This window comes from Beta vulgaris, chromosome 5 (genome assembly GCF_026745355.1).
Source record: "Beta vulgaris subsp. vulgaris cultivar EL10 chromosome 5, EL10.2, whole genome shotgun sequence".
Classification (NCBI taxonomy): Eukaryota; Viridiplantae; Streptophyta; class Magnoliopsida; order Caryophyllales; family Amaranthaceae; genus Beta; species Beta vulgaris.
In genome coordinates, this window is record NC_079206.1 from 8,436,493 (window position 1) to 8,459,228 (window position 22,736).

General features: G+C 31.9%; 2 protein-coding genes across 2 annotated transcripts; one reads left to right on the forward strand and one right to left on the reverse strand.

Annotated features, from left to right (window-relative positions):
* The first annotated feature begins 8,055 nt into the window (after positions 1-8,055).
* On the forward strand, positions 8,056-12,613 carry LOC104892572 (patellin-6). Its single transcript, XM_010678539.4, has 4 exons — positions 8,056-9,107; positions 9,288-9,412; positions 10,528-10,669; positions 12,174-12,613. Exons 1-4 carry the CDS (start codon positions 8,379-8,381, stop codon positions 12,432-12,434), a joined length of 1,257 nt encoding a protein of 418 aa, XP_010676841.1. The 5' UTR covers positions 8,056-8,378; the 3' UTR covers positions 12,435-12,613.
* Positions 12,614-14,022: 1,409 nt separating this feature from the next.
* Positions 14,023-18,015, reverse strand: LOC104892573 (protein CHROMOSOME TRANSMISSION FIDELITY 7). Its single transcript, XM_010678540.4, is given in 6 exon segments — positions 14,023-14,358; positions 16,516-16,865; positions 16,977-17,045; positions 17,151-17,245; positions 17,324-17,577; positions 17,693-18,015. Coding segments are annotated over 6 exon segments (1,041 nt in total). The 5' UTR covers positions 17,839-18,015; the 3' UTR covers positions 14,023-14,231.
* Positions 18,016-22,736: the final 4,721 nt, after the last annotated feature.

Here is a 22,736-nt window from a genome sequence, read left to right on the forward strand (position 1 = left end):
TATTAAATGGTGAACAGTAAATGTCAAATCATTTACTTTTTGAATTTTCGATTTTGTACATTGGATGTAAGGGGAATGTACATTGGCTGTCAAATCAATTACTTTTTGCATGTTGAATTGTGCGTTTTATTCTTTTTGCCTTGCGTTTTGGACAAGGTGCAGGATGCTCATCCTACACCTTGGTGCACCATCTACGCATTGTTGTTTCTTTTGGTGTTGTCTCAATCTATTTGCCAGATATATTTATGGTCTTATTTTTCTTCTTACTCATTCTTTATAGTTGGATCATATACATACACACAATTTTTTCTCTCTACGTTCTATTTTCCTAATATTTGTGCAAAAAGTGTTTATGTCAAATAAATTATATTAGGAACAAGTTTACATGTTGCCATGACTAAATGCATTAGGCAAGAACATGGATTCTATAAGGACATGGTGCACAAATTACGCTACAAAATGTACAGATCAAGAGTTCTCGATAAATTTTGAAACGTCATAAAGATGATGAAAAAACAACATAGATTTACATTATAAAAAAAAAAAAAACCGATAAAGTATACTTTCTTTGTCGATTCCCATCTATTTTATTTGATTTAGTACAGTTTCAAACACACATTTGACTGTTAATATACTTGATGAAGCATTTTCAAAAAAAAATTAATATCCAAAAACTACAAACTAAGACAAATTTCACAAGATCGTATCCAACTTTATTTCTATCATATATAATAATCACCTAACATTGTTAATTTTTTCATAAATTTAATTTGAATATTTCAAATGAGCAAGATAACAAAAATACGCGAGAGTAGTTTTTATTTTTTTAGTTATGAGTCTAAGAATCTTGTTCCAATAGCTTTAATGGTCATAAAAATTAGAAGAGTTCAAAATCAAAGATAAATAAGAATATCAGTCCATTTATATTAGAGGTGATCATGGCCGGGCCGGGTTCGGACCGGACAAAAAAATTGCCCATTGCTTGGACCGGGCCTAAATTTGGGTCGAATTATTGTGTCCAAAACTCCCTATTTCGGGCCTAAATTAGCGGGCCAAAAAATAGACTAAAAAGTCGTTTTTGACTTGTCCAAACCCGTCCAAAGCCAAAAAAAACGGGCGGGGCCGGGCCCGACTGCAGGCCCAAAACCCGACTCAAAAACGGGCCAGACCAGGCCAAAATGATCACTCTAATTTGAATGTTAGTCCAACAACCTGACTCACATAAAATGGTCTAAAAAGGCACTTATAATGGTCCTAGAAATCGGTGAAAAGTAAGAGATTTTAACAAATGGCAAAAAACTTCATCAAAGTAATTTCTTCTTTATCTACTTTAACCAGCTTTAAAGCTTTGGCTTTTTGACGCACAAGACAGTGACTCCTTTCACTAATCTTTTTTAACCGTATGCTTACGATGATAATTAACCACATACACTTTAAGTTTAACTTTATCCATGCTATCTATGATTACCTTAACCAAAAAATCAATTTTATAACTTTTTGATTAATTAATTGTTAAACAACATGATTCAACAAAAGCTTTGAACTTTGTCTCTCTAGCACGACAAAATAAATTATTACAGCTCATGTGGGATCAGAAATGTAGCAAAAGATTTAGACAATTAAGAGAAAAAAAAGAACAAGAAAATAATATTATAATAATAAAAAAGAAAAGAAAAATGATCGTAGATTCCAAAACAAATGATAAAAAGATGAAGAGAGTATGGTAATGATAATCAAAGCATAGGAGCTTCTTATATTTGGCTGCTTATGCAAAGGTTGAGGTGGAAAGATCACTGAGGTTTTTTGTTTTGGGGATTAGAAGAAGCCAAACATATCATCTCATAATGTGGAGTAGCAATTTTTTAGAGTATGTGTTAGTTTTTCCTTTAGCATTACAGGTAAATAATATTTCCTCTGTTTGAAAATATTATTATATGGAGTATCTATTTATATAGGTAAAATTTTACTCTTTTTGGCAAAAACCTCGAGATATTTTTCACTTGTCTTTTATGAGTCTGAAATCTTACCTTTGCGGTTACTCTACTTTTGGAGGTCCTTGTCTCGACATAAGAACAAGAAGATAAATAAAAAGATGGATCCATATGATAAATAGATAAATATAAAAATTAAAGTTTATGTTACACTTATTTTAGAATGGATGAGATAACATATTAGAAACTTATAGGGGAATTTCATGTTTTGGTTGGGGATTTAATAAAAACAAAAATAGAATTTTTGGAAGATTTTTCTCTTTAAGTTGATTAAGAAATCACATCTATACAAATATATTAAAAGGCGTGCACAAGCAAGAAACTGTGCCACGTGGCGCTCTCCCTAGGGAGTTTTAGTTCATGTAATTCATGTACAATACAAAAATTAAGAAATTGCGTAGTATAGGGTTTGATCTCGAGACCTCAAGTACATATACTAAAGTCTTAACCACTAGACTAATTGTATTTAGTGTTATTAATTTATTATCATAAAGTATTATATTAATAAATAAAATTTTTTCTTACCCGGGGCATAGCCCGGGCCTAATAACTAGTTTCTTTATTATAACATGTATTATTTACATAGCAACGATAGTTTTGTAGCTTCTTTAGTAGAATTGTAAACGTACTATGGGATAATAATCTTAGATAAGAGTGTTCACCAATTAAAATCGAACCGTATCAAGCCGAGCTCTGACCGAAGCAAAAGAAAATTAATTTCAAGACTCGAAAATCAGAATAGCTTAACCATAATTTCCCCGTAGCTTCCCCCCTTTTGACAACATATCAGACAACATGGCCTCACGCCAATCAGATGATAAAATTAATCTTATCTAACATCTATCGTGTCTTTGTTGCAACATGAGGAGATGTACATACAGTTAAAAAGAGGACTCGTCGTAAATTGGGAAATTCAAAAATCTAATGGAGGCAAATAAAACTGATATATTTTTATAGGATCAATTTATCGATTTTACAAGAAAAATATTTAAAAAAAAACAACTTTTATAGATTTCCAAATTCAAGTGGGGTCCCTCTACTATGAACATATCTCCACCTAGAGGTGGCAAACGGGTCATAAGGGTCGGATCATAATCGGATCAACTTTGTGCTCGAGTTGCGTTTGGTTCGATTCGGGTTTCCAATCTCGCAAATAAATAAAGCACATATAAGACTAATGAGAATAAATTAAATAACTAATGGACAGGGCTAAATCATGTATAATTATCAATGACAATATTTTCCTTAAATTTATTTAAAAAGTAACTAATATGACAACTTTTCGGGTCGAATTCGGGTTGTTGTCATCATTAACGGTATAATTTCGGGTCGGGCAGGTTCGAGTTTGGGACATATCCGGATCTGTTTTAATTTGGGTCGCGTCGGGTTATTTCGAGTTTCGATTCTGTTCGGGTCATTATTTTCAGTTGAATCCGTGTATTTCGGGACAGATCAGCGGGTACGGGTCTATTTTGCCGGCTATAGACTAATACAAAATAGATTATGTTGCAATAAAGCAAAATATCTAATAACATGAATGGTTGCAACTAAAAGTGAACAAAGAAAGTATATTAAGGAAAATATATGGTAAAAATTGATTATCTTTAGTCATATGAAATGGTAAATGGCGGAAGTTTTAGAAAACTATGTGGTTAAACGATGTTCTTCTCAAATGAATCTAACTTATTTAAATTTACTATTTTATTTAAACTTAGCTCAATTTATCTAAAGTTATTTTTACGTGGGTTCATCTTAAGTAATTTAAAATAATAAATTGTTATGTTTAATTGTTATATAAAGGTTTTGTTCTTTTCAATTTATCTTTAGTTATTTGAAATTATTTAATTTAAAGTTTTAAACATAACTAAACTTAGTAGACCTTATTTTGTTATTTTGTAAGTGTGTTAAATCTATTTGTTGCTGATCTAAACTTACTTGACTTTATAAGTCCTTAATAAACCGTATGTTTCGTTTTTTCATTAATGCACTTTTCTTGATGTAAAAAAAACATATCTTACCTTTTTTTATAATGACTAGAAATTAGTTGAACAAAACTGGATAATGTACTTCAAAATCCAGTTAAAAAACACAGAAAGATGAATAAGCACTCCTTTAAACAAGTAAAAAAAATCAAAAAAAAATCAGAAAAAATAACCTTGAAACTTGAATGGTTTCTTGGTTGTCGCCCTAAATAGATGCATAATTAAGGTCATGATCGTGAGGATTAGTGGGTAAAATGATAGCCCCAAAGTCAAATTTGTTAAGGAAGAAGCATTCTTATAATGAATTAGTAGGATCCCCAAATATTCTCATCTTTAATTAAGGTCTTTAAGGATTCAACCTCACTCTTGGACTCATGTCTCATTTTAGGTACTATATCATGATAAATTAGTTATTAAGTTCAGACGATATCCCGAGTTATTAATATTTGGGATATTCCATTTGGTACCATTGAATTTTTGGCTTTTCCATTTGGTACCACTGTTATTTTAAAATTCCACATGATACCACTCTAATTTAATATTAATCTTTATCATACCATTTTTTAAGTAAAATGTTAGTTAATGGTTGAACAAGAATATGATTTTGTTTGGATTTGTATGTTTCTATTTGCAGTTGCAAAAATTTAATAAATTAAGATTTTAGGGTGTCGTTTTAATCCTTAAAACTCTATTTTTCAGTCAAAATTTTCATTAAAATGATCATAATATTGTATGTCTTTTTATTGTCAAATATGACCTCAATTTTGACCTCAACGACTAAAACGATTACTAAAACCTTAACGCAAATTAAAACATGTAAATCGAAGTAAAACTCTAGCCTATTCGAACTTAAATTAACACTTTACTTAGTTGAATGCTACAATAGAGAATAAAATCAAATTATAGTGGTACCATATAGAATATCTGAAAAATAGTGGTACCAAATAGAAAAGCCAAAAGTACAATGGTACCAAATGGAATATCCCTTAATATTTTCATGGATCGAATCTTGTACGTAACATGTTTTTAATTTTTTAATATATCACGATAACATGAAACGAAACAACTAGAGACACAGTAATACATGACCGTGTAGACTTAATTTAAAACACCTTTTAATATATTTGAATAGATATATTTTAGGCACTATATTATGATAGATATAATCCTCTTTTCATACAATGATGGACCGTCTATGACCTTTCTTTATCAAAACAAAGCAAGATTTATGTACATGTGAAGGGTCCCACGGATTTCATCTTCCTCTCTCAAAAACATTTGTTTGCATGGTAAGAGTAAAACTTTCCTGAACCATAATAGAAATGCTTAAATCCTTTGAGTGTACTACAGATGCTTTCCTCTTTAGTTGATAGAACTCTCTTCTGGCTTTTGTGTTTATGGGTATGAGGACTATCATATTCTAGGCTAAACCAGTCAACCCTCAAAATTTAGATTGGGTCGTTACTAATTTGACTATGGTAAAAGTTGTACCAATACAATAACCTGATTCAAATCTAAGCAGAATACAATAGGTAGGGGTGATTATTTTAACCCGGTCCGGCCCGTTTTTGGACAGTTTTTTCGGCCCGCCCGAATTTTTTTCGTTTTGGGCGGGTTATGGGCCAGTCAAAAATAACTTTTTAGTTTAATTTTTGGCCCGCAAAAGCCCGCTAATTTAAGCCCGAAATAGCGGGCTTTGGGCACAAAAAAATCTGCCTGAATTTAGGCCCGGCCCAGCCAATAGGCAATTTTTTTTTGGCCACTGTCCGGCCCATGATCACCTCTAGTAATAGGTTAGGGGGTCACATGACATTTATATTAGACAATATCAGGATTTAGGGTTGTCTCGTATAATTTACGAACTTTGTATAAAATTAAATAAGGATTGAAAATTTTGGTTAATAGGAAGAGACGGAAGAGTCATTGATGTCTGATGAGGCTTTATAGAGAATAGGAAGAGACAAAGCAAAACAACAAATAAAATTAACTTCTTTGAATCTGATCAAACATCATACTCGATAAATTTGAAAGGAACAATCTGTAATTACACAAAGTTTTTTTTTTTTGGCCTGACAACTAATAGAATGAGTCCTTATATTTTATGCGTCATGTGCAGTTGTTCACCCTACACATGACCTTAATCACCCCTGTTAAACATGGATATATTAATCAAATATTATAAAAAAAATCCCAATCTTGCAAAGTACTACTATTTCTCATAACTTCGTGCTTCCGTTCTTTTGAATTGAAGTAAACTAGACTAAAATAAGTTGAATCGAACTGAAGTGAGCTAAAACTATAAGAGAGAACTAATTCAACTAAATTAAACTAAATGAAACGAATGAAAATTGTATCCAGAAGAACACAACCTAAGAAGTTCAATAAAGATTTCAAAATTATGAAACCAACTATATAGTGCTCAACATTTGGCAGCCCACATGCAACTCTCTAAAACTCAAAGGAAGGAAGAAAATCAAAAATTGAATGTGTACATTTACTAATGGGTAAATAGGAGAGGGAGAGATGGTAGCTTAGTGGAGCACTCTCGAATTCGTTCAAATCCTTATTCCAATAATATATTGGGAATTTTCTTCCAGGTTGTTTAACCTTACCTATTGTAAGCTGGTGTACTTTACAGGTTAATGGTCTAGTAGGAATTGATCTTCGGATCAATTATTTTTCCTAATAAAAAAACTGAATGGGTAAATAGGTACTTAAAAGTATGAGATTGGAGGGGCCATCTCCACACATCACAACACCCGTGTCGCCTTCGCCGCGTTCACGCATTCTTTCCCATTATTATAACTTACTACTACTATACTATAACCTTCTTCACACTCCACTCTTCACTAGTGGAAGTGGACTACCAAACACTACAATTCAGTTCCTGCGGTCCTGCACCTTTAAATAAAAAAACACTACATTTTCTAGGCATTGTATTTTGAACTCCAAATTCTTACGCCATGCATAAGTAGAGTTGTCTTCATTTTTTTTAACACTAAATTACACATTTGTTAATACAGTTTTGAGACTTGTTTTTTATATAAATTGAGTAAGATGAGTCAAGGACTATTATATTCAGGTGAGAAATGTCAATTATGACTATATTAAGTTGTTTAATACTAAGTTGTAGTTAAAATCAAAACAGTATTCTCTTTGTTTCACGACATACGACACATATGTTGTATGATATTTAAAGCCGAATTTTAATCGTTAATAATCTCATACAAACACGTATTGATTCTATTGTTTCCGATTTGAATAAGGATCTTCAGGCGTTTCAAGAGTTCAAAATCCGTCACATTATATGAGATGAGAATAGGACAACGGATTTCATGGCTTCTAAGGGGCATTTACATAGCAGTACAACAATACTATTTTCTTTCCTCCTTTTATGATATTGATTTTTCCCTCGTGGTCCGAAAGGACGTTTTAGGTTGGCCTCCTTAACAAGGGGTTAGCCTAGCTTTTTCTCTCTTTGGTTTAAAAAATATTATTAAAATGTTTTTCAAAACAAATCCAATACTTAATTTTATAATTTTTATTTTCTTATAGGAAGGCTACAAAGGGTGAGGCATAATCGTCACAGACCTTTGCATTATAAAAAATGACAGGATTATTTTGAGAAGACGAACAGAAACACAAAATTAGACAATTCTTATCAAATTTTTTCTCTTGGTTCGAACTTGTGACTTGGCCCCACCACCTCCACCAAGCAAGCTTGAGTGTTAAAGTTTGTATCTCACAAACTCAAGGTACAAACTCCACTAGATGCACTTTCGGAGTAGGAATGTGGGATTCTCTTACCTTCTCCCTCCCCCGAACCCACTTCCAAAAGGTATTATATATGTAGCTAAATCGATTAGATAAACATAAACCTATACGAAATTCTGATCCAATAAAACACTTATCCTACCCATTTTTAAAAAAACCTCTATTAAAAATGTGAACACTTTCCCCCAAAACAAAGCAGTCCTACTTAACTTCTCATGTCACTTCAACAGTTCAACTTGATAGTACTTCATTTTGATTTTAGCCTTGTTCAAAATTTCAACCTTGAGAAACTCCCCCTACCCCTTAAACATTCAAAATGAGGTATGCCTAAAACCTCACGCGACCCCTCTTTGACAGCTTTTCCTGTTGAAGATACCACTCCCTCATTTCTATTATTTATCCCATTTTTTCCTCTCTCTCCTCCCTTCTTTTTCACTTACCTCTGTTTTTTTCTGTGAAAGTAACCTCTTTCTGCTCCAAATCTCTTCTTCCTCATTTACCCATTTTGCCAAACAAATTCTACCCATTACTCAAATCACTTCTTTCTACAAAACCCACATTTTATTTCTTCCTAAAAACCCATAAATTCTTACCAAAAACAGAGGAAAAACAGAGCAAAAAAAAAAAAAAAATGGAAGCATCTTCTCCATTATCTCAACTACCCATTTCAACTCCATCACCAAACACACAAAAACTCCCAACAAAAAGAAACTTAATCACTTCATTAATGGAAGCTACAACTCTTCGTTCTCCTTCTTTCAAAGAAGACACTTATGTTCTTTCTAATCTCAAATCTTCAGAAAAAAAAGCACTAAATGACCTAAAATCTAAGCTTTCTTCCTCTCAAATTACCCAAAACCCAACAATTTGGGGGGTCCCGCTTCTCTCAGAAGATGAAAAAGCAGATGTAATCCTTTTAAAGTTTCTTAGGGCTAGAGATTTCAAAGTTTCTGAAGCTTTAAACATGCTTGAGAAATCTCTTGCTTGGAGAAAACAATTTGGTGCAGATGGTATTGTTGAAGAAGAATTAGGGTTTAAGGAATTAGAGGGTTTAGTTGCTTATATGCATGGATTTGATAGAGAAGGTCACCCTGTTTGTTATAATGCATATGGTGTTTTTAAAGATAAGGAAATGTATGAAAGGATTTTTGGTGATGATGATAAACTTGATAAGTTTTTAAGGTGGAGAGTTCAAGTTCTTGAAAGAGGGATTAAATTGTTGCATTTTAAACCTGGTGCTGTTAATTCTATTATTCAAGTTACTGATCTTAAAGATATGCCTAAAAGAGAACTTAGAGTTGCTTCTAATCAGATTTTATCTCTCTTTCAAGATAATTATCCTGAGATGGTTGCTCGTAAGGTAAATTTATGATAAAATTACGCGTTCTTTTGGACTTATTTTCAGTTCAGTTCAGTTTCTATCGGCCTAAAAGAACGGGCCCTTAGTTATTGCTTGATATTATATATTGTGGATTATTATTTTTAGTTATAATGTAAAGTAATTTCTAACTCTTTTTTTTTTTTTTGGGTATGTGCTTAGATTTTCATCAATGTGCCATGGTATTTTAGCTTGTTGTACTCCATGTTTAGCCCATTTTTAACTCAAAGAACAAAGAGCAAGTTTGTGATTGCTAAAGAAAGCAATGTTGCTGAGATTCTCTACAAGTAAGTTACTATAAATGTTATTTTTATACTTTCAATTGTAATTAGTTGTACATATTGGTATTTTTTTGCTGAATTATGGATAAATTAAGCATTTATTATAAGTACATATATACATACTGTTTTTGCTGTGATACAGTGTTTCTAGATTATGTGTTTGTGGCAAAAGGATGTTCATGTGATTTTTTTGCCTCACTTTTTTCTTTTTTGGATTGTCTTAAATTTCTTTGTTTCCTTTAATTTTGTCTGATTTTGATTACATTTCAAAAAGGGTACTGTTCAGTGTTTCCTCTTGTTCTTGCTTTCTTATGTTGTCCTTTTCACACTTCCTTTTCCTTTCACTTTGATATTCTGTTTTTGAATATGCTAAATTCTGATTTTTCCACAGAAAAAGGGTATCTTCATTAATGAGTATATAACCATGAGCTTGGAGTTGTGGTTTCTAATATTGAGTAAAATTCCGAGTTTCAAGTCTAGTCTAATTAACTAGTTTTCGTGTGAGTTGGGATCCTCTTATCCATCTTCGTAAAACTCCTAACCTATATCCGATATGAGAAAAGTTGTGGTTACTAATATTGAGTAAAATTCCGAGTTTCAAGTCTAGTCTAATGAACTAGTTTTCGTGTGAGTTGGGATCCTCTTATCCATCTTCGTAAAACTCCTAACCTATATCCGATATGAGAAAATAGTGCAATATCCCAATGATATTTTTGTAAAAATAACTTCCCAAAACACCTCGTATTAGGACATTCCCCATTATGCAATTACGGCCCTATTGTTCGGACTTAGTTTTAGTTCAATTAGTTTCCTCTCATATATAGTTTAAGTTAAGTTGAGCTAACTTTAGTCCAAAAGAACATGGCCTAATATATGCATAATTTTTGCACCCATAAAAAATTAAACGTATGCATCATTTACATATATCTATAGATTAGGACAACCTCCTCTCTTTCTACCCTCATCTTATACCAATTGTATCAAAAAATTTATTTTGTTAAAGTTAATTTTCAATGTTGAAATGTTTATGCTTGCTGTAGTAATCAAGCTGAGCTTAACTGGGATTAATAAAATAAAATCCATCTATATAACTAAAATGTGTAATTCAACTTCTATTGAAGGTTTGTAAGGCCAGAGGATGTACCGGTTCAATACGGGGGACTGAGTCGACCAGGCGATCTCCAAAATGGTCCAGCAAAACCGGCCTCCGAGTTCACTGTCAAAGGGGGTGAGAAGGTTAATATTCAAATTGAAGGCATTGAGGTTAGTTTTGTTATCCTGAAGTGCTTTTCTGTGTTGTTTTTGTGTTTGATTGTATATTTGACGAAATTTATGTGCTAGTTTATCACTCTTTTTTCTTTTTTTGGTAAACAAAGCCTTTTATTCCTTACTTAATGTTCAAAATATTACAATCCGAAATTAATTGTTCAACACAATAGCTAGGGGGTACGGAAAATCCTAGTTACAATACAAGCTGCATCCATGATTCTACAAGTCTGGGAAAACTGAAAACATAACTTTAACTCTTTTTTAAGTACTATGTAATTAATCTTCATTTTTCATAACTGGTTTAAAAAATTAGGAGACCATTTCTGTAACACGGCGTTTGGCATATAGCGTATGGTTGAAGATTTAGAAATGCACGGAACATACTGGGTAAATTTTCTCTTATTATTTGCAGATCTTGTTGGAAACTTCTGAAAGGTGGTATTTTTTTTTTCTTTCCTCTCTGAAAGGTGGGGTTAATTCTGTCGGAGTTTGAATTATGAATAGAACACTAGCATTCAATCATCTGATTGAACATGTGGATTAGACTTTAGAGGGTAGTGTTTTCCTGATTTTTTTGACTTGTTTCAAAAAATATATACTTTTGTCGTTTCTAGTGTTACATTCACTTTTTTACGTAATCTAGTGCGATTTTTTGATCATTAAATTTTTAATTGTGCATAAGTAAAAATTATAATAAATTAACTTTTTGAAGTATATATCGAGACAAATCTAACAAAATTCCGCCAAATTGTCTTTTTCTTTATATAATAGTGAGAATAAACTTAAAGTTAGTTGATGAATAGTGTTAATTTATTCAACGTAACACATTTTTTCTTTTGACAATATCGTAACACTTATTTAAGAACGAAAGAAGTATGAGTTCAATTAACAAGTACGATAAGTTTAATTAAGTGAAGCCAAATTTAGTAAGTTGAAAGAACTTCAGGTAAGTTAAATTTAGTTGGACAGAATAACGCTAAGATTAAATGATCTGTCCAGCTAAATTTAGTAACTAGTTCTACTTTTATATTAATCATGCGTTAAATGATGCATTATTACAAAATTATTAAAAGAGACGGTGTAATTTTAATATAAAAGTAGAACTAGTTACTAAATTAATTAAACTAATCGCTGAAAGAAGCTAATCTAGTCATTATTGAGTTAATTCTTTTTTTAATATTGGGCTTACCATTGTTTGATTTTAATCTAAAAGTAAACGGTCTCTTAAAAACAAACTCTGTGTGTTAATACGTGTCAAAAAAGAATTGTGTATTAACAAAATTCTAATGTAAACCGGATGCACCATGTGAATGGTAGTCTTGAAGTTTTTTAAGCAGTGTGGGAAAACTCTAAACTACATTTGTGTTGAGGGTATACCATGTTTATTAGTATTTGGGGTTAATTAGCTTTGGCAATTTAGTTTGACAAATTCACATTTATTGTTGTTCTGGCATTGTTTTTTATGTTTTTGTGCTAAGTTCTTTTGGCATTGTAATAGGCGGGTGCAACAATAACATGGGACTTGGTTGTGGGAGGTTGGGACTTGGAGTACAGCGCTGAGTTCATCCCAAATGCCCAGGATAGCTACAGCCTCGCCGTGGAGAAACCGAGAAAACTCAGCCCCTCTGACGAAGCCATCCACAACTCGTTCTTGGCAAGAGAGGCGGGGAAACTCGTGCTGTCTGTTGACAACACCACATCACGGAGGAGAAAGGTTGCTGCCTATCGCTATATTGTCCGCAAATCTGCACTAGTCTAGTATGATCCCTTATGTAAAATAATCAAAGCATCCTAGGTCTTTTAGGTTTCGGCTCTTTTTTGTTTGTTTGAGGTTATTAAACTTATAGCTCTTCCTGCTTATATATTTTAACTGATGTTGTCTTGTATGCCTAAGCCTATGAATCTATATTCTATATAAAGCAAGTTATATTTAAGTAATATGAAGTGCAATTAAATACTTAACCAGACAGTGATAGTCTGATAGATCATACATTTATATTAATATATAGATAAATGGATCAACTTATCAACTTACTCCTAATATTTTTCTATAACTTGTGATGGTATCAGCTTATATAATCATGTTTAACTTGGAGGAATAAGAATAAAATAGAAATTGACTTGTGTCAGAGTACATTTTGTTTTATGAGTTTTGGGTAATTCATAGTGAGGAAATCCCAGTCATCTAGGAGATAAACATACTCGTAAAAATTGGGGTTGGTTCAAGTGGTGAGCTTTTTCATCTTCCCTAACAAGGTTTAGGGTTCAATTCCTTTCCAAGTAGTGAGCCTCTGGATGGGGGCCCTGTACGAGGACAGTTTAGAAAAATTCTTCTTACCATTTTTTTTTAAATGTATAATGTACTCGTAGAATGTTAATATGCAGTTCTTTTGATTTTTGAAGGTATTCAAGAATATATAGTAAACTTACACCATAGTTGAAAATACAATCAAAGATTTGAGATACTATGTGTTAACAAATCTAAGAGATTAATTGAATCTTGCTAGTCTTTTAGCCTTTCTTCCTCAAAGTCAAACTCTAATACTACCTCCGTTTCTTTTTAATTGTTACACTTTGACATTTTACACTATTCACAAATTACACTTTGACCCTCGTTTGTGATTTATACGTGAATAAAAACATAATCATGTGAGATCTTGTTAGATTCGTATTAGTATGTATTTTATTAATATGTAGTTTTTATATTTTTTACAAATACAAAATTAGAGATATAAAGGCTCAAAATAGTGCATCGGCATGCGTGAAAAGTGTGAGTGTAAAAATTAAAAAGAAACGGAAGTAGTAGTAAGTTTTGCTTCAAAAGAGTAAAAGAGCCAAAATCTCAAATTGATAAAAGTATAAAACACAAGAGTCTTTACCTTCTAGTCAAACTTCTTACAAGCTAACTTATGGTAGCGTGTGCAAAGAGGTTAAAAGTAACCAGGGATCTCCAAAAGTAGATCCGAAGAGAAGATTTTTCTCAAAGAATAAAGAAATCTCTCATTTTGGATAATCAAGGTTTGGTAAAATTCAATGCGAGTATATTTTAATTTTACATAATTTTACTTCAAATATCCAAGGTTTGAACTTAGTTTCACTTTGAGCATTCAAAGTTTGGTAAAACGCCAGTTTAAGTACATGATAATTATGTAATTCCACGACAAGAGCCTAAGGTTTGAACTATTTAATGTAACTCGACACTCCCAAATCTAGTATAATCGATCGGTCGAGAACCATTTTATTGCTGCAAGCATAAGCTATTGCCCTCCACAATTGCCTTCTTTTAGCAATTGAAAATGCCTATAATCATATTAGTATAGAAGGTGGAAATATAACCATCAGTAATATTGCAAGAAAAATACCAATGCCCTTCAATTCCTCTTTGAAATTCGCTCACTCTTGACTAAATTCATGGTGGTCATATTAAAACCTATACATCGTGAAACTAGTTGTGCAGAAAAGATATTTGGAGGATATTCAAGAGCTATAACTAGTGTAATATCTGAATTTCCTACTTTCTAATCATACAAACATATTGAGGCATATTGTCGTAGTACTAGCTTTTGTACACCAAAAAGGATGATGTACCAGTATAATTGGTTGCCAGTGCCTTTCCTGCTGAGGTTGGCTGAGAAAATGCTAACTGGGATCGCTCAAGAACATGATCTGAACAGAAGCTTTTCCTGCACGGACAATTGAAAATCAAAACAAAAGAGGTGGTAAGATACTTCATACCAGAATAACTAACAAAATAAACTGGTAAACAGTTCTATTGATAAAACCAGTTCAAACAAAATGCAAAGCTATAAACAAAACTTTTGGTTTTTATTTTATTTACTTCAATTTTGCTAGGGAAAAATTTCGGTATTAGTAAAGCATCTCAGCTCTTAGAACAGGATTATACTTTTTTAGCACTAATAACTCTCCAATCATACATCTTATGGTTTAACCTCACCAAACTAATTTCGATGAATGGAGTACATGATACTTTTGAGGATATATATGAGCTACATTACCGAATGATTAAGAACATATATGTGGCAGCCAGAGATGAAAGTGTCCCCCTGTCATCATATGATTTGGAAGAAAAAGAAGCCATAGAAGCCTACAATGAAAAAGTCCATAGGTGCTTTAATGGAAGGAGTATTGCCCAGTGTGTTCATAGCCAAACCTTCTATGATGCTCACACTACTATCAGAAAGCATTTTGAGACAAGGAAATCACGAAAGTAAGTCAATATAAGAAAGTTTGGAACTTAGGTTATTAAATGGCATACATCATAAAAAGTGATGAAACACAACGACTATGGTTGTCAGTAGGGTCATTAAGTTCAATTTCTACTACTATGTGCTTCTAGTTGAATGATTGCCACTTCCAAACCATCTCTAAAGACATAATATTGCTTCACAAGGAAGGCGAGGCACGTCAAAAGTAAAAAAAAAAATGAAGAGTTAATTTAGAGTAGAACATGCAATACCAATCCTTTACAGACTCCACATCACCAAACTCTGGCACTACCCATGCAAGAAGCTCTATACCATAAGGCTCATTATCCAAGGTTTAGGTAAATCAAACTCATTCTTATGAATGCAAAGCGGGTATGTTGAAGAGAGTCAGACACTCAGATGTTTCATTGTTGCCACATTTTGGCAGCAATTTCCCAATATGATTAAATGTCAAGTACCCCTAGTCACATTCAATTACCTTCAAAGAGCATGTCAAGGCAGGAAAGAAGAGCAACACAAGAAAACTGCACTCCTAAAACACAAGCTACAGGGCTAAATTGTGCAGTTTCTGGAAGCAGAACATGGATGATATAGAAAAGAGCTCTTTTCCAGCATCTATCTAAATTGTAGTTCACACTTTCACAGGGCTAAACCATCTTCAATTCATAAGACGATACCCAGGTGCCTCATCCAGATGCTTGCAGTAGTACAATATTCCCTTCACCGTAGTGCCCTACTTTAGCCTCCCAGACGCATTTGACTCTGAAGTGTAGTCTTAAATAACTACTTAATGTCATCTGCACTATCTTATATACTATGGCATCCTACCAAAAATGCGTTTTGGAGTACTGTGATTCTACAATGAGTTTTACATAAGCATGAAAACAACAGGAACTATTTGTGTCTTTGAGCAAACAGTTGAGTCCCTCCTCTTAACGGCCTAGGCATGTTAACCTAAGGTACTGAACGATGATAACGAATAGTTAGCATTTCTTCATGATGTAGCAATGCTGCAACAACATGGCAACAATTAACAATACGTGACTCTCTTTACAATGCTCCACTGCCAACAAAAATAACTGCTGAAACCTGGCCTGTGATTCAATTCCAATACAGTCAACTGTCCACTTACTTTCTCCAAATCCAATTATGGAATAGTTTCATATATGCACAAACATTTTACAACCACATACATTAAGATTAGTCTTGTATGGAGAGAAAATATGCTTATCCAAAGCTAATTTTCCTATAAACATGTGAAAGGCTGTCTCTGAATACTCATATATAAATTGTACACATATATTCAATAATTGGTCCTAGTATGTAGTTGAATAAGTATTTCTGTTGATTTATCTTGAGAAGGTAATAAAGAGACTCTTGGCTGATTTACAATTTCTCTCCAAGTTAAATATGTGGCGGAGCTTGGACTGATACTAAAATTACAGTTCCAATAGATATTTTATCCAATCAATATCATGATAAGAATAAGTGCAATTTCACTTTCCTACCAAGGTTCTAATAGTTCTGTTTCTCATTTCACAGGCAAAACTCTATCTCTTGGAAATTCATACAAGACCATGCACAGAGTAAAAGATATTGGAAGTGCTGAAGTACCTCACAGCATCCAGCAATTGTGTTGCAATGCGTTTTCTTCGGTTTGACGGACTGACCCAAATCGCCCTAATGCCACAAGAAGCCAGTGTAGCTTCCTCTTCGCAAACGATCGATCCAAGTAGGTTTGAATCCATTGCCTCCGAGCTTCTACTAGTACAACATTTCTTAGAAACTTCCCTTTGAAAGCATATGCCTCCAAACTGCAATGTCTTTGGTTTAGATATTAATTCTCTTCCACTAGAACCATCAGAAACTTTTTGCACCGTGTCTGAAAGGACCTTGTGTGCCATTTTTATTGGCTCGACAATCACACAACCTGCAACTCTTTGTATGGATATAAATAAATACACCTGTAATAGCCATAAAAGAAGCATTACGAACAATAATCAACCTCCCATAAAACAAATTCCACACCACGAAGCTGAATGCAGTAATATCACTCACAATAGTTCAATACAAACCTTACAATGGTCATCGAAAATCCATCCATCGCCGAGTTCGATCTCCATCATCTTCACAACCTCTTGAACCTAAAAACAAAACAGTGTCCAACAAAAAAGCTAAACATACAGAGCAACCATCTCAATCTTGTCTAAACACACAATAACATCACCAACATTAAGTAAAATTTCAACCTTCTTCCTCTGAGCTGGAGGATCACAACTCGATACAACGATAACACGGTCCTTTTCGAGAGACGGCAAATTAATCACCCTCTCGTGGCGCCACCCTGTAAAATAATCAGCAAAATCAACCAAATTTGGAAAAAAGATTCATAGTTTTATTGCTTAACAATTGCAAAACGCACCTTAAATGGATCCATGAGTATAATTCTTGTGAAATGTACTGTGAACCTTCTCATCAATTTCATCCCCTTTTGCATACTTAATCCCACAAATCTTACATGTATGAAGAAGAAAATCAGATTGACCTAATTCCAAATGAAACTGGGCATAGTTTCTCTTCTTGTTTAAAATATTCCCTTTTAAATTCTCACACTTTCGTTTTTGCTCTTCAAAACTTTCTTCCCCAATTAACCCATCACTTGTCGATTCTACTGCCCTAAAATTTAGGGTCAAATTCTCAAATTAGACTTAAATACATGATCTGGGTATTAATTAAACGTAGATAAATTGAGCTTAAAATGAGTAATAATTTGGGAAAAGAAGTGAATTACCTGGTAATTTGACGGGTGTATTTGATTCGAATCTCTGGGTGTTTTCGTGCCTTAATTCCGTCGAATAAATCATCGAAATTATGGGTATGTGGTGCAGATTGAGGAGTAGATGAGTGCTTGAAAAAGGATTCGATTGTTTTCTGCATTTCTTTAGTTACTGAAAATTCAGCAATTTATTGCAAATTGAGAATTGAACTCTGATGTTGCTCATTTCTCTGGTTTTTAACATCCCTCCATTTTTCTAATTTCTGGGTCTCAAAATTTGGGGGTATGAACTTCTATGAAGGTTTAGGTTTCCCCGCCAAAACCTAGAATAAATTAAAATTCTCAAGGTGGAATCACGTGGACAGTTTCTCGTTAAAAAATAGTATCTTTTTTTTTCTTTTTTTACAAGACGTTAAAAAATATCTTTTAATATATGGAAAATGATATACATAGCCCTAAGGGCTATGTATAAGGGGCTTAAAATGGAAATAAAATATTAAATCAAGCATTTATGACCTCAGTTGATGTGAAAATGTGTCTTGAATTCTTAAACTATTTACATTTAAAGAAATGTATTTAATGCTTATATGTAGCCCTAAGGGCTACATATAACATTACCCTTAATATATTAGTATAAACTAGTTTTGAAGCCCGTGCGTTGCACGGGTTGTTTTTTATATATTTTTTTTGTAATTTTTTGTTAACATTATTGATTTTGTATTACCTTTACTTTATGTTAATAAAATCATCATTAATTATTCATTAAAATGCCTCATAAAATTACGCTTACTCTATTAAGGATTCACTTATCCCCTACAATTGTTAATTAAAGGAGTACCTCTATGCTAAACTACACTTTTTTTTCATTTTCTTAAAAATCATGCTCAAGTTCATTATTGTAATAGAAAAAGAATTTGATAAAATATTTGTCATTATACCCTTATTTTTAGATTATCTTTAATCATCTATTAATAAGTTTATAAAAAGTTGATATAAAGTTAGTATTGCAATGGTTGTTTCTATCTCTAATAAGTGAAGGCATGTTGACCGGTGTTGTCAACTATCAGTATATTACTATAATAAAAGTTTGAAAATAAAATGAAGTAGATATTGAGTGGCCACAAATGCAAATGGCAACAGTTCATTAGATGTTATCGTATGGTTTAGGCAAATCTCAAGAATCGGATTTTCTTATTTTATTTTGTGATTTTATATCTGAATCATAGTCGTTGAGTGAATATACAGTATAGTAGAATTTATAATAGATTCCTAGTTATAATAGATCCCTAAAAGATAAATTTTTTTGGTTTTTGTCATAGCCGTAGAGTGATTAAACTCTTATCTCTCAAACTCTAAATTTTATTATCTATTAAACTCTAAATTTTATTATCTCTCAAACTCTGAATTTTATTCTCTCTAAATTAATAAGATGACGTGGCAATCTTAGGTGGCGCGCTCTATGCTCCCAAAAAGTTCCTCTTATATATATATATTGATATTGATTATAAAATTATAGATTCATAATATAGTACTCCCTCTGTTTTCTTTTATCTTTCTCACTTAGAATCTTGGCACTATTCATACTTAGAGAGAATATTCTCAATTGTTTTCAATCTATAAGAAAAAATATAGTAATTTGGGATCTTATTTGATTCGTCTCAATTAGTACATTATTAATATTCAATCGTTATAAGTTTTACTAATATATAATAAAAGATATATAAGTTCAAATAATTGCATTGGGAAGCGCGCACAGAAAAGTGAGAATGATAAAAAAAACAGAGGGAGTAAAGCTTATATTTCAAATATAAAAAGAAAATATAATCATTTGCAAGGATATTTTAGGGTGGCCCAAATCCTGGGATCCCCCAGTCCTTTCTTTCCTTTTAATATATATATATATATATATATATATATATAAAGAAAATAAATTGAATAAGATCTCATATGAAGATATTTTATCTAATATTTTAAAAGATTTTACCGTCAAATTTTAATAAAATTCGAAAAATAAGATGCTATCATTTGATATGGTAGCAAGAACTATGTAACTTTAATATACTTCCTCCGTTTTTAAATAAGTGCAACTTATTTAGAAACGGATGAAGTATACGTTTTTCAAAAAAATGTGTTACTTCATTGTGATTTGTGACTGTGTAATAAGAGCAATAACTAAAATTATCTCTATTATATAAGGGAAGGGGAGCAATGGTGTCCTCTTTTAAAATGTTTATTTTCCCCTTCCTTTCTAAATTACAAAAGGATTGTCAAAATCAGCACTCAAAGAAAACTACCAAAAATTAATTTACAACACTCACTCACATATCACTTAAAGAATGAACTTTAAAAATCACGCATACAATTGAGAAAATCACGCAAATCACTCAAATAACCAGAAAACTTTATTAAAACTTAAAATTAACATACAAACTAAAACTAATAACCTAGAACGTCAATACATACAAAAACATTTACAAAAATTTACTTACAAATCACTATTCTCAAAAACCATTCACAATTAGGCCCTGTTTGGCAAAACTAGCGGTCATGATAGCGGGTAGCTGTTGCAATAGCGGGTAGCTGTTGTAGTAATAGGTAACTGTCAACTAGTAGCTGTTAGTTGTCAGCGTTTAAAGTAGTTATTTAAATAATAAGTGTTTGGGAAAACTAGCGGTTGGAATTGAAAAATACAATATTAGACATATATATTAGATTTAGTTACGAACTTAATTACGATATTTTTATTAATTAGCTTCATAAAAAAATCAATGCTTACACCGTAAAAAATTCAATGCTTACATCCCCTAAAAAAAACCAATGCTTACACCTCCTAAAAAAAATCAATTCTTACACATAAAATTAGTTTTCAACAACTATCAATCTGCGTCGTCTAGCTTTCTATAAACAATCGGCTATATTGTCACGAATTACTTTCATTTCTGTACAACTTCCCACTCCAATTTCACCTTGTACCATAGGCTGATGGTTATATATATTACAAATATTTTACAAGAGCTTACAACTAATAAGTACTTAAGTAAAACATGGGAGTAGAAGATTACACACTAAGTGAAAAGCTAGGACTTTAAAGGAATTTTTATTTAAAAAAGAAAAATAAAAACAACAATTAGTCAACTACCAAACCTTATGAAATAGGCAAGAAGAATCAATGCACCGCTACCTATATAGATGAAACGTTACATACTGTAACGTTCTACAAAAGCTAATCAACCTCTACTATAACCTCTATCCGCTACCACAACCGCTACCTTACCAAACACTCATATAATGTTCAAGTAGCGGTTCAATCATGTATAATAACCTCTACCCGCTATAATGTGGGCCATGATAAAAAATAGAGGTGTATTTGTAGTGATGAAATTAGAATTTAGAAGTTAGACAAGGAAAAAAATATTTACTTTTTTTTCTAGTGCTTCCTATATATAATAAAAAATTTACATATATTTGGACCTATCTTTTTCTATTATATAATAACGATTAATTATCAAGGTAAAAAGGTTTATGTAAAATATCATTCAAGAATTAAAGTACAACATATCTCTATCTCTATTACATAAGGGAAGGGGGGAGCAACGGTGTCCTCTTTTGAACTGACTATTTTGCCCCATTTCCTTTCTAAATTACAAAAGGAATCTCAATACCAAAATGGGGGTCAAACAAAGCCATCGGAAATTAATTTTCAACAATCACTCATAAATCACTTATATGAGGAAACTTTACAAATCACTTATAGAATTAAGAAAATCACGTTGTAAAAATCACGCAAACCACTCAAATGATCAGGAAACTTTACAAAAACTAAAAATTAACTTACAAACTAAAACTAATATACTAGGACGTCAATACATACAAAAACTTTCACAAACTCACTTACAAATCATTGTTCTTAAGAACCATTCACAATTACATACTCACAAAAATTACCGATAAACACAAATTTGAGAAAAACATAATTCGTCCATTGGCAATTTGCGAACTTTCAAATAGGTACATAATTCTTTTAATCTTCAAAGTTATTTCACATTAGTCGACTGTTATGTAGTTGAAAAAATGGAGATAATAGCAATTAGTTGAAAAGGGCTTTTAAATGAATTAGACTTAAATTTGATTCATTTCATATAAAATCAGAAAACAAGATGTGTATGAAATTTGATTCATTTATACTGATGAAAAAGTTAGAAATTTAGTTTTTTTTTTTAAATTCCAATATAAAATTTTTGCCCAAAACTTTTGCAGAATATCCATGTTTAGAAATAAATTTTGAAAAACAAAACAATATCAAACCTTTTTGCAAACAACTTTTGCAAAAATCCATTTTCAGAAGAAAAAAAGTTTACATTAATTTGCGAAAACCATGTATGAGAAATTTGAAATTTCATTTCACCTATAATTGAAACTCAAAGTGTTTAAATTTAGAAAAGGAGAAAAATTAAAAATGACCATTTCATGCGAAATCAGATTGTGTATGAAAAATTTAAATTCCTTTCAAATATAATTGAAACTCAAAGTGTGAACATTTAGAAAAGGAGAAAAAATTAAAATGATGAAAATCTTAAATATCAATTTGTTGAAATCAGAATTTAAAAGTTAGACAAGGAAAAAAAAAACTGAAATTGTATTATACTTTTCGTTACAATTTGGGATCATAGAGAAATTACTGAAATCCATATAAAAAACTATTATAAATTACAAAAATGAATAAAACAAAAAAAAAGAACATGACGATATTTAGTAAAGAACATCATAAAGAACATGCGCATACAAGACTTGAGAAACGAAAAACTATTCAAAATCACAAAAATAAATAACAACATAAAAAGAACATGGAAGAATCTTATTCACAAAATGGAGGTGAACTTAAATACTAAATTGCATTCAGTTTGTTTACTACTTATTATTAGACCTAAAAATATCATCGCATGCATCGCGTGCACAAAAGGCTAGTTATACTATAAGAGAAGGGGGGAGCTGTGGTGTTCCCAAATGAAGAGACTATGTTACCCCCTTCCCATTCTAAATTACAAATTCACTTACCAAT